At 40.0% G+C, this 17,634-nt stretch overlaps 1 protein-coding gene across 1 annotated transcript in view; it reads left to right on the forward strand.

Moving 5' to 3' along the window:
- Positions 1-17,634, forward strand: part of LOC120742314 (protein kinase C-binding protein NELL1-like) — a 287,587-nt gene that overhangs the window by 180,344 nt on the left and 89,609 nt on the right. The window contains exon 13 of the mRNA XM_040045578.1: positions 13,986-14,111. Within this exon, the coding sequence (XP_039901512.1) occupies positions 13,986-14,111 (126 nt within the window). The remainder of the gene's footprint in view (positions 1-13,985; positions 14,112-17,634) is intronic.

The following is a 17,634-nucleotide window of genomic DNA, read 5'->3' on the forward strand; positions in this document are numbered from 1 at the left end:
ATAACTCCAGCTTTGTGTCTTTTTCATTGTAGCTGAAGTCCGGGACAAACTGTGCTCCTTTTCACCTCAACACGAAACGCGCAATATTTTCTCTGAATACGAGACGATTCCGTTTTTTACGGGACGGTTGGAAACTCTAATAACTAACCTTATAAATAAAATAAGATAAAACAAGTTCAACATCATAGCACCCGCCCAGCTGTATAGAAACTCAGTCATGCTAGCTAGCACACAGTACGAGTTATTGTAACTGACTGTAAAAAGTCAGCATAACGAAAATAAATTCCACCTAAACTTGGTTTATATCTGACCCAGATAGACTGCAGTCATAACTTCTTACCTGAAGTTCAGTTCACCGCCTTGGGTCTCTGCTCCTCCTGCCTTTCCCTCATCCACCTGCCAGCGTGTTGCACCTGCTGGCCTCCACCACTTGCTAATGTTACTGAATCTGTGGAAGCTCCGCAATAGCCACGACCAAACAACTGAGTTGGTTTTTACACATCTCCCAGCATCTGGCCAATCCACCACCTTTCAGTGTTTATACCGTTACGGGAAAAAAACAAAAAAAAAACCCATAGGCCCATAAAAACGAAAAATCACCATCGGCCCACCGGGCCAGTCCAGCTATGGGGACCACTGCTCTAATGAACGCCATTATTTTTCTGCTGAAGAGCTATTTAAATGTAAACTTCAGGCTGACATGTTTAGTGAAGGCATCGCATTTTGCTTCAGTGACTGTTAACTTTATCCATTGCAAACATGTTGAGTTACTGGGAGTCAGAGGAGATTCTAGGTTGAAAATTTACAGGGGCTCAGCTCCCAATCATAGTGTTATGCATACCGTGCCTTGTAATTAATATTAAGGAAATATATGCAAGTTTGCTGGTGTTTAAACTAGCTAAAGAAAAAATTGGAAAACATTTGGCCAAAATGCCAATTTGGTCGGATTTTATTCAAATTTTGCTGTTTTATTTTTCCTCACGTGACAGTTCCACTGACCAGTCTAACAGGCTGCTGCATAATAGGCAGTGCTTTTAATGTCATGTTCACCTTTTCAAGTTCAGAGGTCAAGTTTTCTGAAAGTCTTATGAACGCGATAAATCAAAAAAGATGCTAGATCTACTAGGAGGCTGAAGGGGTAGCACTGGTGGATGCAAGTAATTTTTACTTTTGTACTTTAAATTCACCAAGTTTAATAGATCAATCTGATCACCACCTAAGCAAGAATCGTATAAGTAAGACAAGACAGATTTTTCCATTTTAATGTGAAATATTTGATCTTATTTAAACTTACCTCTTCACATGATTGCATTTGATCTAAAATGGATTGTGGAATTCATCAATATCTCATCACGGTAACTTGTGATGTAGTCTGTGATCACTTTTGCAGTAAATTAGTTCTTTTCCTTCTTGCTCAGATTGCCCACACAAGTTCAAACTAACTTGTAAATAACATCAACTAATCACATAAGTAATTTTCTAACACCTACCACCACTTTCATCAAATTAAAAGTGAACTTGAGATTAAAAATAATATGAAAATAAACTTAATTTAATGTCTGCGTATACTTGCACCCGTGTTATGTGTATTATATCAGCGGTGGCTCCATGTAGCTGCAGCCTCTGGATGAGAATAGCAGTGAAGCTAATTAAGCTCTCCCACACTGCATTGTCAAATATTTATACCCCGATATCAGCTCGCCTGTCAAATGATTACTGCCTGTCACTGGTGAAGGCACAACAAGTGCAGTATTTTATCTTCAGTGTCTCACAGTCTCACAGTGTCTTCCTGTATCTTTTTTCATCTACGTATTTTTTTCTTGTCCAGGTTTTTGTCTATATTTTCACTTGCACTTGTGTGAATGTCTGCTTTTATTCCTGTTTGGATGCGTCATTCTGTCGCTCTGCAACTTCTTTGTCATTTTTCATGAAATGCAGAAACTCTCAACAGAATAGAATAGAATATCCCTTTATTGTCATTGTACATGTACAACGAAATAGTGAGTGCTCCACACCAGCTGTACCGGAATAGCATATAAATGGTAGACAGCAGGAATAAGTAGCAAACAGGAGAAATATATACAAACAAGAAGGATATATACAAAAACAAGAAAAATGTATGCAAAAATAATAGAAAGGCACACATTAGAGAACAAGTGGGAAAGTGCTTGGAAGTAATGCAAAGAAAAGGCTTGGTATGAATAGTCCGTATGCCAGTGACCTATTGTCACTCAGACCAGGTTAGTGAGGTGAGTGGGCAGGGGTGGGGTGATAATGTTTATTGACAGTCCGAATGGCCAAGGGGAAGAAGCTGTTTGTGAGTGTTTTTGTTGATCCTTGATCCCTTTGTGCTTTGTTTTTCTATCACTTATAAGGTGAACAGCAGTTGCAAGCAGTGTTTTATAGAAGGGCAAGCAGAGCCGATGACCATTCTTTTATTTATGCTGCAGAATCAGAATCAGAATACTTTATTGATCCCTAGGGGAAATTATTTAATGCTCACCTCGTCATCTACATTATCACCTTTCTGCACTTGCTTCCTCCAGTCTGCACCTCTTCAACCTGCCTGTTTAAATTATCTGGACAAGGCAGGAATAGATGTCTCCTCTCCATCATCAAGACTTTTCGTGTTAACATGCTAAAGGAGTTCTTAAAGTCATCTTCACACTACACTATAATTCCTCTACAGCATACATGCTTGCCAGGGTTATCAACTAAGACAAATCCATCAATAAACAATACATATTACAGAGCAATTTGCTCATATGGTCAGATTATCCAACGCCAGAGGGGAGATGGACATGTCCATGAAAATATAGGTTGCAACCACAACATGGGAAGGCAACAGTTTGAAATGTAGGAAAGAGAGAGTGCTTTCCTTTTAGTATGTTTTAACTAATGCATTTTTATATTATACTGCAAGCACTACCGTCCTTGCTTGCCGTCTTGAAACTTCACTGGTGAACAGGGAGTAAATCAAAGGCTGTAGCAGCAAAAGGTGATCTTGTTTGACTGAAATCAGTTAAAAAAAAATTCACATTATTCCTTTGATCAACCAAGTCTACTACAATGCACTTTGCAGTTTACCTGGTACAATAGTTGTTACATTTTTGTACTGACTGAATTTGTAAATATTTACCTTATCTTATTGTAGCTGGGGCGCATTCTGTGTGTACTTATGAAAAAACATGCTGTCCTTATAAGAAAAAATGCTGTCCATGTCTCCACCAAGTATTAGGCATAGTTAGTGTAAAACCAGTTTGATCTAACTATGGTAATTTCTATTTGGCCTCCTTGCGCCTATCTAGCAATGTTCTGTAAGTTTTAAAAAGTAGGATAAAGTGTATCATTTTGCAATATTCCCAAATTGGCTGCAGGTAATGTATAGTATAGTAATATTATAGCCAATGCTGCTGTAAAGCATCCCACAATGGTAGGTGTGTTATATGTCATTGCTTTACTTTGTCCCTTGTTTAAAGCATGAAACCATAGCAATCCAAGTTGTTGTGTGGTATATATGCTCTGTGTACATATACTGGTTATACATACTGTATCTCTGGTTAAACCTAAGCATGATTTTTTCCACTTAGTAGTTGTTAGTAGTCACTTTACTTGCTGAATCAGTATGCTGTACTCATGCATATGTTCTAATGAGATGGTTATCTAACCAGGAACATTGATCTCATTTAGATGATCTTTGCACATTAAATAGACATCACTTGACAGTAGTGCTTGCTTTGTCTTAGGAGCAACATTTTCAGATTGTTTTACACACGTGGTAGCTCAGAAAACCATTGCATTGCTTTTTTTAACCGATTGTTTTAGGAAGCGCTGATGAAAAACCTATAAATTATTGCTTTAGGTTGCAAGACATAGTTTTGACTTGTATGCTGGTTTTTATTATGGCACATTTATTACATATAAAAATATTTGGGCGTTAGAGGAAACACAAGTACCCATGGCCAATTTAAAAACACCAGACAACTTTACATGCATTGCATTGGTCTACAAGACCAAATAAATAAATACAAATAAATAAATGTAACGCCATGAACATATACTACACGCAGCTTTTGTCACAATTTTCTGTGTTTACCTCTTACCTTCTAATACCATCTCCATACACAGCAGCATCTGCACCACTCCCCACTAATGATCGTATCACTAGGACTACATTTTGTGTGTGTCCGTTCAGATATGTGCCTGCTCAACAAAATGATGTTTCCATACAACTAAAGTGCATTCTTATTCTCAAGAGCATTATATTTTGAGGGAAACATATTTCCTGTACAACAAAACAGTTTTCAATACACACCGATAAACTGGATTGTATTTTTTTTTTCTTTTTGTGAGGAAAATCTATTTCCCTCAACACAAAAGACCTAACAATTCAAAAGACTGACAAATTCCCTCTCAGTAGGTTGACTTGGGAAGTCATTGCACAAAATTGCAACAAGTGATGCCAACAAGAAATCATTATTTTTGTTTTTCCACTTTCATGCTGTTTTTGATACTTTCACATTTCATTTCAACTCAGTGTTTGGTTAGGTTTAGATAACCAAGCAACTTGGTTAGTTTTTGGAAAAGATCATCATTTTGGCTGAAATACATGATTTCCTAATCTTAACCTCATGAGAAGTTTGTCCTTCATTTTCTGTTTTACCAAACTGACGAATCCTTCCCAGCTACTGATTTGGTGCATCGGCAGCATCAGAGGTCAGCCACAATCAAATGGGTTTACCTGCATAACAGAATAATATTTTCAAGTAAAAATTGTTTTATACGAGTTGGTGATGATGATATGAAGTTTACAGAGATTTGGGTTGGAATCATCAAATGTAGAATTTTGTTTCTTTATCATATGAAAAATTATCATTTAAATGCTGCGTTTTTCAAGCTTTTTCAGTTTATATGTCCTAAAAAGATAACAAAAAGTTAATATTATAGATATTTCTACTTCTACTACTTTCTACTTTCTACAGACTGGTGTGTGCAAGCAAGCATTTTTTACCTGCCTTGCAGCTATTTTTTCTACAAATCCACAAATATCTGTTTATTTTTAAAATGTTGTTATAGGTTTTTTGTTTTTGTTTTTTGTTTTTTTTTTCTTACATAAAATATAAGACCTATGATTATGAGAAAAATATTTGTAGTTATATGAATGCATTATTTAGAGCATATATGTATAATGCTCACTTGGCTATGATTGCATTTTTTGTCGGTATGTTATGTGTGTAGTTGATGACTTGATAACGTGAAGAGAAAGTATTAGGGAACAGCTTTATTAGGTGGCAACATGTCAGTATAAATTCCTACTTTTTGACTATAGCTTCCTTTCTGCAGATCTTAGGCAGTCCTCTTTATAATTTTTTCAGCATCTCTTCTTTGCTCTTATTGTATTGTTCTGGAATTTCACTGATACATTTAAGTCTAATCAATTGGCTTACAGGTAAGCATTTCTTGAGGTGGCTAGAATGAAAACTTCCAGCACGAAGAAATGTATTCCGATCAGCAGGTTTGGAGTACAGAGGACAGATATCTGTCTTTTTTTGTTACTTTTATGTCAAGGAAGTTAATGTCTTTAGTGCTGTAATTAAGGATAAAACATAAGCCTACAAAATAAACTCCAGTAACGTAGCAACTGATCCCTTCCAGAGTAAAAATACATCATCTATATATTTTCCAATATATATATATATATATATATATATATATATATATATATATATATATATATATATATATAACAAAAGTAGCCAGGTTATAAAGAAAGAGGTAGATGGTAATTTTGTAGGTTTAGTGTCAAGAAAATGTCCCACAGACTCAAGGCCTTGCTCCTGGGTAATATTAGTAAACAAAGATTCAATATCTAACATGCTCAATATGATATCTGCATCAGTTGGTGGGAGGTGTTTGAGAAAAAGCCAAAAGTGAGTTTTATGTTTTATGTGACTGACTTCCTCCTCGGAACTGAGATAGAGTCCATGGACAGTTCAGTGGATCTTTTCTTTTTTCCCCAACATGTGCGATTGAATTTGGATGTCTTCTGGATGGGGGTTCCAGGAGAGGAAACTCTATTTTGTCCAAAAAAATAGGATGTTTAGAGTGGTTGGGGAACTTATATTGTGACTTTTTCTTGTTCGTAGTAGTTGAAGGAAGTCTTTGAACTGGATGTGCAGTTTTGTGCAGATTATAAAGACTGTAAACTGTATGTTTTACTTAATTAAATGCTAGATTAAAAAATACATGTTTTTTTATATTCAGTAAACTAATAGTTAATAGTAAAGAATATTTTCCTGTTACAGATGCACTTACTGGGTGAGCATTGTTTGATTGCTGGATGGACCCAATCTGTCATCATAAAACATCAAAAGGCTACCACAGTGGATTGTTTGTCCCCTGTGATATATACAGCACGACTCTCTGCTTCAACAAAGTAAATTCTGTGTTCCTTTTTTGATTTGACTTGTAATAAAAAAAGACTTCAACTGTGCGGTAATCTGTTAAACTGCGAGGGAAGGCACACACTGCGCTGCCTCCTACTGATGGAGGCAGCGCATGGATTTATGGATTTATATCAGTTAGCGGGCACCCAGGTGTACTTTTCTGAGCTTTGCAGTAAGTGTACCTGTGAGAACATCCTGCACACGCACACACAGCACCTGTCATCCAGGTAAACTGTTCTGCTCTGTCTGACAGAAGAGAAGGACTCTGTCACAGTTTCAGTTTTCACTGTGTCTGTCTAAAAGTTTGTCAGTGTGCAGCTCAATGAGTGGCAGCTTCTTGTTGGTGCTGCAGAATGACAGACAGATGAAAGCACCTTTCTCACACCATTTCCTTCTTTTGATAGAGAACCTTTCCATTCAGTTCTCCTTCTCACGAGCTGTTCCCTGCCAGACAATGCAAACAGCATGTTCCTGGACAAGCTCTAATCTGCTCAGCCAGAGCGCTTCCTGCTCTGTGCGTCTTCTAGAAGGACAAGGGCTTCTGTGATAAGGGCTGCTGTTCTCTAAAGGTGCTCTAATTAAATGCACCGGTAGTTTTGACACCCACAGGAGACGGGCAGCATCAGAAAGGTGCAGTCCTGCGCTGCATGTTGATTGTTGTTTTGTGTGTTTGGTTTGTTTGCGCCACAAAGAGATAACAGGTTTTAGTCATTGAATTCAGCCACCTGAGGTCTCTGCATGCCCCCTTTGAGGAAAATAATTTCAGTCCATGGTGAAAGATGACAATGCAGGTCTTTTCAAGTTTGTGCCACTGGTCTAAGTTCCTGCTGCAGAAGGGAAAAATGGAGCATATTGGGAGATATTCAGGCTCGCTTTCCTCCTTCACAAGTTGAAGTTGTGGAAAGCAATACTGCACATAAGACTCAATTATCGTAGTGCATAATTGCTGGCTGAGATTATGTTTTTTTCTTCAGAGGAGGCCATTTTAGTGCCATTTATACTTACAGTGTGAAATATATTGCTCACACAGGGATAAATGTCCATCATGGGAATGAAAGAGAAGGCTTTTTTCTTATCCTTATATTCTTGTGCTGAGTTTTCATATCCGAAATGCATTACATTATTCTCTGCTACCCGTCTGTCACTTGACACACAATAAAAAGTAAATGTCCCCGGGAAAAAGTAGAGAAAAAGAAAGTTACATTTCAGACAGCATCAACTAAAGCTGAACAATGACATGCCATCACTCAAGCTGAGCGTATCTAAATCTGTGAGCAATGTAATGGAGTCTGTGTTGGCACCATGTAGACATGACCCCAGCTCATAAATATTCAGATTATTGCGCGATAGACTAACAAAGCAGCAAAAATGAAGGTTCTGAGTTCAACTAAACTTTTCTTGAGGTTCAGAAGCACATTATTCAAAGTGCTGCAATACAGGAGAGACGCGTTTCTCTGCATTTGCAAATTTGTGTCAATAACTGCTGATGCTCTGCAGTCTGCTGCACATACTGTATGTGGGTGCAACAACTTGTATTTGTAAGCTACACAACAGTTGAGTGGTAAAGTCTGATTCAGAATGATGTTTCTGCTTAAACGAGGGACAGAACTTAATCTGTAACATGAAACGGCTTTTATTTAAAGTACAAATGGGCATGCACACAGGAAGAGATTGGCAGCTGTTGAAGAAATGACTCCAAGGCCTGTCTCTCAGTTTGCTGTGGTGGTGTATTTATTAAGTATCCTGATGTTGGGTGGGTTTCCAATCACAGAAGAGTGGGTGTAAGTAGATGAACCAACCCAGAGACATCTACAAGAATGCTATTTATGCAGGAGATTACAAGCAGGAGTAACTGAGATTTGTGGAATGGTTGATAATTATTCTATAATTATAAAGCACAAAAAGGTAAGACACTAAAGAATCTGGCCACTGGCCATGTGTTACCAGGCTCCAGCAACAGCAACAAAGATTAGTGTTAAAGAAAGTGAATGGTCATGGGAACAGGGGTCACACTCCAGGAGATGGGGAACTTCCTGGTGGGCTGCAGGGACTATTCATATTAAAAACTTCATATTTATTGTAACACAATGAAGCCATGTCTGTCTTAACAGTATTTAACATGGCAAATTGCTTTACACGTGTCAAGTGCTCAACCTGTCTAAGGTAACACTAGCTTTTGTGCAATTATTGTCTGAGTTGAGGGCAATTTTCTTTCTTATGGCACAACAAGCAGATCTTGATCTGGACCTGCACTGAGGCAAAACGGATGATGGTCCTCTCATCCAACTGTGAGTAACAAGCGAGCAAGCAAGTGAGCTGGCCTCCAAACTGTTGGCATAACTTGAGAGTTTTAATCTTAGTCCTGATTTACGCTATGCATGACTGAGAAAAGTCATCACCTTGCTGCTATATGAATACAGGCGGTACTGTTTGCACTCTTGTATTTGCTTAAGCTGCAAACTGTTGCTGTGATTTTGATGTATTTGATGTCATTTCATGCATACAATTGATTGCAGCTACGTGCTGTGCAGTGACTGACACTTGCATACAAGCATAATAATTTCTGTAGAAGTGCCTATTATTGGAAACCCTTATTTTCTCACTGTGAAAATAAACAAGAAAAATGCTTAGCTGTTTACACCAAGTGCATCATAGAAAAAATAAACAAAACATCCCATTTAATGTTTGAGCACATGTCTGTGTGCGGAAAGCAAAGCCCTGTGCAAGTCTCAATTATCATGGTGTGTAATTGCAGACTGAGATTCAGTTCGGTGTGGAAGAGAATAGATTGAGGATGAGAGAAAGGTCAAAGAACGGGGGAATGCAGATGTAGGTGTGTTGTTGTGTAAGAAGGCAACCTGCTGAGACAGTGATGAGAGTTTATCTAGAAGGATGATGATTTCAAGGAAGGAAGGAAACAGTTCTTATTAAGTTATTTAAAAAAGAGCTCTCAGCTCTTGCTCTTAAGTTGATCACATGAATTACTGGTGACATGAATAATCTGAACTGTAACTTGGATCTGTGGATATATTCATGTCGATATTACACTGCTAACCATGTCTGGAGATGATTGTTGCTGATCTATAGAGCTAAACTGGCAAAACTGAGATAAAATGGCATGTGTCAAAACACAATAATATAATTTTATTATAATTTTATAAGTTACATTTATACACTTTATTATTTACTTATTGAGTTACTGATACGATTTTTCCTTTTGCTGTATTTGCTCTTAAATTCTGTTTCTGTGGTAAAATGTTTATTATTAATTTCTTCTTTTTGGACTCTTCAATATTTTTTGATTTTCTTTTAAGACAAAAAAACCTCAAAAACAACAGTAAAAAAAACTGGAATAAAGCTGTAAGAGCTGGAAAAAGGGTAACCTCTTATTCAAGAGGCTTTTTCAGTTTTGGAATACAAAAGGTTGAGAGACCCAGGTGTTTGACCTTAGCAGAGGTTGTCCCCTTTGGAGTTGGTCAATGACCTGATAGTGCGAGTCATTAAATGAGCCAAGGTGTGAAAAAACGCATTGCTCATCACTATTACCCAGGCTTAAGGGTTGAAGCCACTGTGAGGCCTCCCCAGAGCTTATAATGTGGCCTATTCAACAGAAGATCAACAGAGCGAAAAGTGTGAATGTCAGGCTGAAATACCCAAGAAAGGTTCTCAAGATGTCTGATAGCTGGTCATGTGAGCCACTACTTCTGTGCAAAGATTGTCGTTCGCAGTGGACATAGATGGCCTCTTTTAGTCCTCTTTCAACCCTTTCAAGTCTTCTCAGGGCAAAATGTGAACATTGACATCCTTAAGAGTGCAGGTGTGCAGCTGAGTCTTGTCCTGTTGCATTGGCTCTATTTTGTGGAGTGTGTTTGGTTTCTCCTCTGTAGAGATCCAAGCACTCCTCACCACACTAGCCACCTCACCACTACATTTTTTTAATCTATTTGGTTGGATATAAAGTACACTGGGATAAAAGGGTTGGAGAAAATTCTCTAGATTTTCTCTGACAAATCTTCAACACAAAACATGACAACATTGTTCCATTTGTCATTCTGTTTCACGCTAGCTAGTGCCATCTGAAATAAAGCATAAACACAAAACAACTGCTCACAATAGGAACGGTTAACCCTCCATTCGCATCAAAAGACAGGAAAGTAGGAAATACAAATGAAATGATACATAGACTTCTTTTTCACACGACTGTAATAGCACAAAGTTCATATGTGAGCTGAGCTACATGACATAAAGGACACAGTGTAAACAACGTACAGATTCAAATACAAAACATATACATATAGTGGTGTCTGCCTTTGAAAACATACATTTTGAATGAGAACTGAGAGCACCCTTTCTTCTTCTGCAGGAAGAGTAAGAGAGTAAGTAGCAGCCAGGCGCTGATAATCAAATGCACTTGGTTAGCTGATCATCAGCGTTGCCACCTTTTAAAGAAAGAGATATTTTGGCAGTTTGGAGGGTTCAGGTGTGTGTTTACATAATGCCACAATCAGAAGTGCACATTCACCCCAAGGTCAGACTGTGCAATGTTCACATAAACTGCAAAAAAACAACAACACAAACTACATCTCAGACTCTACAGACCTCAGTTAGCATGTTAAATGTTAAAGCTCTCTATACACCTTAGACACCTAGACACTTTGCAGTCGTTGAGTTGACTTAATGAGCTCCTTTAGATCCTAGAGTTGAATGTGAGGTGATTTTTTTCCGACGGCTAATGCTTGGTTGAAACTCGGTCACATGACAGCATAATGATCACAAACATGGAAGCAACTCTGCAAAAGAAGGGCTGAAAAAGACAAGGATGTGCTGCAATGGCCCAAAGTCCAGGCTCAACCCAACTGAAATGATACAACTGAACCTTCGAGTGAGCTGTGCATAAATCAATGCCCCCAAACCTCAATGAACTGAAGCAACGTTGTGAAAAAGAGTGGGCCAAAATTGCATCACAATGATGTGAGAGACTGATAGTCACACTGAAAACGATTACTTCCTTCTATTGCTACAAGTTAATGAATCATGGGGTATGCTTCATTTTTCACAGGAGTTTATAGACTTCTTTGAAAACATTATTTTTCACACGACTGTAATAGGGCAAGGTTCAAATGTGAGATGAACCACAGGACACTGTCTAATACAGTGTTTTTCACCCAAATACCCCATTTATAAGTTGAACTTAGGTTGTGAATTGTTTGATATAAAGAGTTTTTCCATAAAAGCTGTATTACTGCTTAGCTAAACAGTGATCTGGATTAAAAGAACAATACCTGAGAAGGCCTTTCATCCTGCTGAGTGATAGTCAGTGTGCAAACCTGAAAATTAAATTGAGTAACAATTCAAAGTTTGCTGGATGTAAAACATTGAAAAAACATTCACTGGTGAAGGCACACACAAGGGCACTTTCTCCACCAAGCACCAAGCAAGTCTCACATTTGCTGACAGTCACTTTTGAAGTCAAAGGGACTTATCTCAAAATTTATTTCCATCTCTGTTTCATTCAGAGGCTGTAGCAGCAGCTTCATCTCATGGACTTCAAACAGAGAAAATAAAAGTGACTGATCAGCTGCAGTGGCTGAGTCCTACAAGCTTGCATTTACAGACACCTTCAGTAATGCATTCACACAATCTGTGAGTATCTGGGTAAAGGAAATAAAGGAGTTTCCATCAAGAAGAAACAATATTGTTGTAACATAGAAAGCTGTTTCCATTGACCCCTACAGTAAGAGGTGATGAATGTACTAGTGCGCACACATATACAGACGACAGCAAAAGAACAGGGTTCTTCTCTCGTTCTGTCTCACAGCATCCAAGCACACAGCACCCTCATTTTTACCCATCTCTCTCCCAGACACACACAAGTACACAAAAAAAATATGAGCTAACGTAAACAAGCACGCGCACACTCATGCATGCACAGAGTCCTATCCTGCCTTATTTTTAGCTGTTCCCCTACCCAGCCCTGACCTACATCACAGCATGAATAAAGCAGCAGAGAGATGAAGAAAGTGAGCTCATATTGGGAAGAGGAAGGGTGGAGGTGTGGTGTGGTGTCTGGAGCAGAGAGATGGGGGTGTGGGGAGGGAGAAGAGAGGCAAAGAGAAACACACACACACATACACTCTGGCAAAAACGAACCGCTTCTCCTCCATCCCCCCGCCGTGAAATGACAGTTTCAGTTCTGTCAGCAGACCTCACCTGCAACAATGCTCCCAGAGGAGGCAGCAGAGGGCGTTTTCCAAACACAGGGGATGCAGGCCCTTAAAACAACAGAAATGTCTTGCCACGGCCTCAGGCTTGACACCAGAGGGTCGTCTTGCTTTAAGTGAAAGCGAAACAAAAGCAGCAAGTGCTCGACTTTGAGTTATTGAGTCTCCGTGTCGGCTGTCATCAACCTTTGAACAACAGTTTGGCACTTTTTGCCAATAAAGGTTAATCAAATGAGTAAGCTTTTTAGGCGGAGCAGTGCTTCAGGACAAGATGAAAATTAGATTCTGGTGCTGTCGCTCAAATAAGTTCCATGTTTTTGATGCAGGAGATCAATGCTTTTTTTAACACCGAAGGCCGGCGAGCCTTTATATGCCTGAATACATGATCGGCCTCTCTTTGTGGAATTTAACACTCCTACTGTGCACTCTCCAAGGATGAAACTCACCGAGAAAAAAACCTTATGGGTGTTGCATGTAAGGCAATTACATACTTCATACGCATTCATTCTATTGTAAGGGGAAAGAGTGAGCTGAACACCTCGAGGCTGGAATGTATTTATCCAAGGAGAGGATATGGAAATGCTGTCCTCACGCTCTCCTTCCCTTAAGTGGTGGAAAGGCCTGTTAGCCTCGGGAAACCGGTTCTCTTCTGCTCACATCCGCATAAATACTCGGCACTGTACAAATGCACGCGCGCAAATTTAGGGCTCCCTTCTGCATAACGCCTCCCTTGTGTGTTTCCCATCCCATTTCATCAGCAGTCATCCAGCTCTGCTAATGCTTCCCCGAGCTCCATGTTTTAGTGCTCATACGATGTCTTTCAAGCTACATTAGGAGGAGAGAGCCTGTGTGTATGAAGAGAAGACGTAATATATCATGATATTAGCTCCACATAATAGATGTCAGCGAAGATGCTGTACTCCCTGCTCTCCTCTGTCCTCTTCAGTTGATATGTCCTTATCTCATCAACCTTTTCCTTTCCTTTCTCCTCCTTGTTGAGATTGCTTCTGGTGTGCTCGATTCACAGTCAGTTGTCATGCTCTCTCTCTCTCCATTGTACTGGGCATGACCGTTCCATTTAAATCATATAAGCAATACTTAAATTTAAGCGTCTTTGTTTGTCTGAGGTTTTTCGGTGGGTGCAGTTTTGGTTGTGCAAAACTCTAATTAATAACTTGTGCATCAAGATGGGGCTCAGACACCTTTCCTTTGGGAGGTGATTAAAAGCAATTTACTTGTTAGTTCCAAAGGAGTAGGTGTGTCTTTAAAGAAGCCTAAAGAATTATTAACCCACTGCATATTCTCTCTTTGTCCTCAGATATTGATGAGTGCGCAACGCAGATGCACTACTGCCAGTCCAACACGGTGTGCGTCAACCTGCCCGGCAGCCATCGCTGTGACTGTCTACCAGGCTTCACCAGAGTGGACGAGTACTCCTGCACCGGTGCGTCTGCATGCATGGAAATATGTCACTGACTCACATTAAGGACTGTCATAAAAACTGACCGGTAGTGTACCGGTGTTTAATGACTTCATAATTTCTGAGTTATAAGGAAAGTTTTTTGTTTTAGAAATTAAAGCATCTTTGCAATTGACTTGTTGAGCATGGATCAAACAAGAGTTATCCAGGGTGTAATGTGCGATGGCAGTGGAGCTAGCTGACAGTTTTCCTTTGGCTTGTGAGACAAAAGAAAAAAAATCACCTGACCTCTAGCGAATAGCAAGTTGTAAGTGGTTATGACTACTTTCTTTCATTTATTGCAGTCTTGCCAATGGGATCTGTGGCAATGTTGTGTGGTCTGTTGGCTTTGTTAATTGAAAATTTGGATAGATTGCCCTAAAAGTTTGCACAGGGATTCTAAGTAACCAGAGGATGAAGCCAGGAAATTCCCCTAATCATGCAACTTTCTCTTAGCACCACAAGCAGGCAGCCATTTTGGTTTACAGTGTCAGCAACTTATGGATAACTGATCATCCTGAGAGTATTCAGTGCAGTTCTTTACGACCAGATATATGCAAATATATATCTCTCAAGATACGCCTTACTTTCAGTCTTAACTAGATATTATATTTAATGCAAATCCGTATGTATGCTAATACACTCAGTGCTAATCATTTCCACCCACCCCAGTACCTACCCCTGGCTGTAATACTGGCTGACTTGTGGTATTCTAGGTTTACCTAATGAGTAGAGTCCCATACACTCCTAAAATGTGCTAAAATGCACCATTATAAAAAGCATGTTTACAGCCTGGTACAGACTATCCTCTGTGGATAGTTTCCCAATTTCTAACAACAACAGTGAGGATGTTTAGTTGTTTTGTCTTGTTTTTCTAATTCATCCATAAATTCCTCACCATCTACTTGGATGTCACTTTGGTTGGCAGATGTCCCGACACAGACAGCTGAGTGTTGTCTGCTAGGCCTCACCTCTGGTAATTGGACTCACTGAACTGCATCTATTCTGTGTCTGTGCTGTGTGTTCCTTTCTGGGAAGTTAAATTATATGACAAATAATATGACCTGCTGTTTAATTTGGCCAATCCCAAAAAGTGATGGAAATTCTGGCATTTAACTAGCATGTTACTCTGGACTAAGAATAATCCTTTAATCCTTTAATTGTCCCACAAGGGGAAATTTGGTTGTAACAGCAGCCAAAAAGACACATATACAAACAAAGCGTACACAGGACACAGAACAGAAACATACACAATTTTTCTTACATATTTACATTAAGGACAATGGTTACTATATACAGAGTACTGTACAGTTATTAAATTAACTAAAAATAACTACAGATAAGAGACAAACCAGGCTGTAGTGCGAATCAGTTAATTAACTTATTGCAGTTACAGCGCAGATGTAAACATCTATGTTTGTTGGGAGCAGTTCTGATTGTACAGTTTGACAGCTGCAGGGAAGAAGGACCTGCGGAAACGCTCCTTCATGCATCTAGGATGCAGCAGTCTGTCACTGAAGGAGCTCTGCAGTTCAGCAACATTTACATGCATGGGGTGGGAGACTGTGTCCATCAGAGATGTTATTTTGACCAGAGTCCTTCTGTCTCCCACCACCTGCACTGGGTCCAGGGTGGATCCCAGAACAGAGCTGGCCTTCCTAATGAGTTTGTCCAACCTCTTCCTCTCAGCTGCCGATAAACTGCTGCTCCAACATACCACACTGTAAAAAATGACAGATGCCACCACCAGTGGCGGTCCTAGCCTGTCTGGCGCCCTGGGCAAACACTCCCTCTGCCCCCCCATCCCCGTCCCCGCACCCACACACACACACACACACGAAACATATTAAGGATTGCACATTAACATAAAACTGTTGTACACACACACACACACATGAAGAGAGAGAGAGAGTATGCATAGTATGCAAACAGCTACCAAACAGCCATCATAATTCGTCATACAATGAGAACAGGACAAATCAACAATTGACAATGACTAATTAATATGAGTTTAGTCTGTTACTGTCACTATTTTTACCATTTCTTTTTGGAGCAACTGTAATCCACATTATTTCCTTAGGGATTAATAAAGTATTCTGACTCTGATTGTTTCAGGATGACCTGCCATTATCCAATGACACATCTGCTTACCTGTATCTTTTGCTCGTTCCTCCTCCTCTTCTTTTCTCTTTTTTCTAAACTGAGCACCTGATGGCTTTGAACTTTTCTTGTCCATCTTCCATTGGTTTTAATTTTGCACTCCAGTATAAACACAAATCCCTCAACCCGAGGATCACCACAACATGATCTAACACACCTACACCTTAGTTTACAGATTCACTTTGTCTAGGGTGCATTTCTGAGATTTCACACAACCCAGGATTCAAATCATGAATACATAATGAACTTGGATTTACAACATTATAGATGAAATCCGCTCTATTTGGAAGCAGCACGTCTCGTCTCTCTATATACTGGACTGTATGTAGTGGAGATGACAATAAAGTTTACTTTGACTTCAGCAGCAAGCAGGCGCACCGAGGGCTCTCACGCTCACTTTTCGTGTATAGAATTTCAAAAAAACATCGGTGCAAATTATAAGTCTGTATTATAATGTCTCGTGTTTTCGTGTTTTATGGTTTGTATTTATTTTGTTTTACTTTGCGAGTTGGTTATTAGATGCTGCTCCAGCCGGTCAGAGAATCCCCCGCCGCCCCGCCCTCTCCTCTCTGCGCTGCAAGCAGCAGGCGCACCTCGCAAATGAAGGGCGCCCTTACTCCCAGCAAATGGGCGATAGAAAACCGATCGGAGCCTATGCCATTCCTAATATGCGCTGGCTGACGTCGGGGCAGCATGAATACAAGCATTTTTTTTTTGTTTTGCCAATGCCCGTGATGCCGCCCCCCACCACGATGCCGCCCCGGGCAACCGCCCGTTTCGCCCGTATCTAAAACCGCTACTGGCCACCACAGAGTCATAGAAGGTCTTTAAAAGTGCTCCCTGTACTCCAAATGACCTCAGCCGCCTCAGCAGGTAGAGTCTGCTCTGGCCCTTCCTGTACAGAGCATCAGTGTTGTGGCTCCAGTCTAGCTTATTATTCAGGTGAACACCCAGGTACCTATAAGAGTCCACTATCTCAACGTCCACTCCATGGATGTTCACCTGTGTCAGTGTGGTGGGTCTGCGTCTCCGGAGGTCCACCGCCAACTCCTTCGTTTTCCCGGCGTTGATCAGCAGGTGGTTCTGCTGACACCAGTCAACAAAGTCCAGAGTCCACTGTCTGTACTATGAGTCGTCCTCACCTGTGATGAGGCCGACTATGGCAGAGTCGTCAGAGAACTTCTGTAGGTGGCAGCGTGGGGAGTTGATGGAGAAGTCTGCAGTGTAGAGGGTGAAGAGGAACGGTGCCAGCATAGTTCCCTGTGGGGCCCCTATACTGCAGACCAGCGTATCAGAGACACAGCCCTGTGACCTCACATACTGTGTTCTGTGAGGTAGTCCAGTATCC

This window comes from Simochromis diagramma, unplaced genomic scaffold (genome assembly GCF_900408965.1).
Source record: "Simochromis diagramma unplaced genomic scaffold, fSimDia1.1 OVJJ01000079.1, whole genome shotgun sequence".
In the NCBI taxonomy this organism is placed as follows: domain Eukaryota; kingdom Metazoa; phylum Chordata; class Actinopteri; order Cichliformes; family Cichlidae; genus Simochromis; species Simochromis diagramma.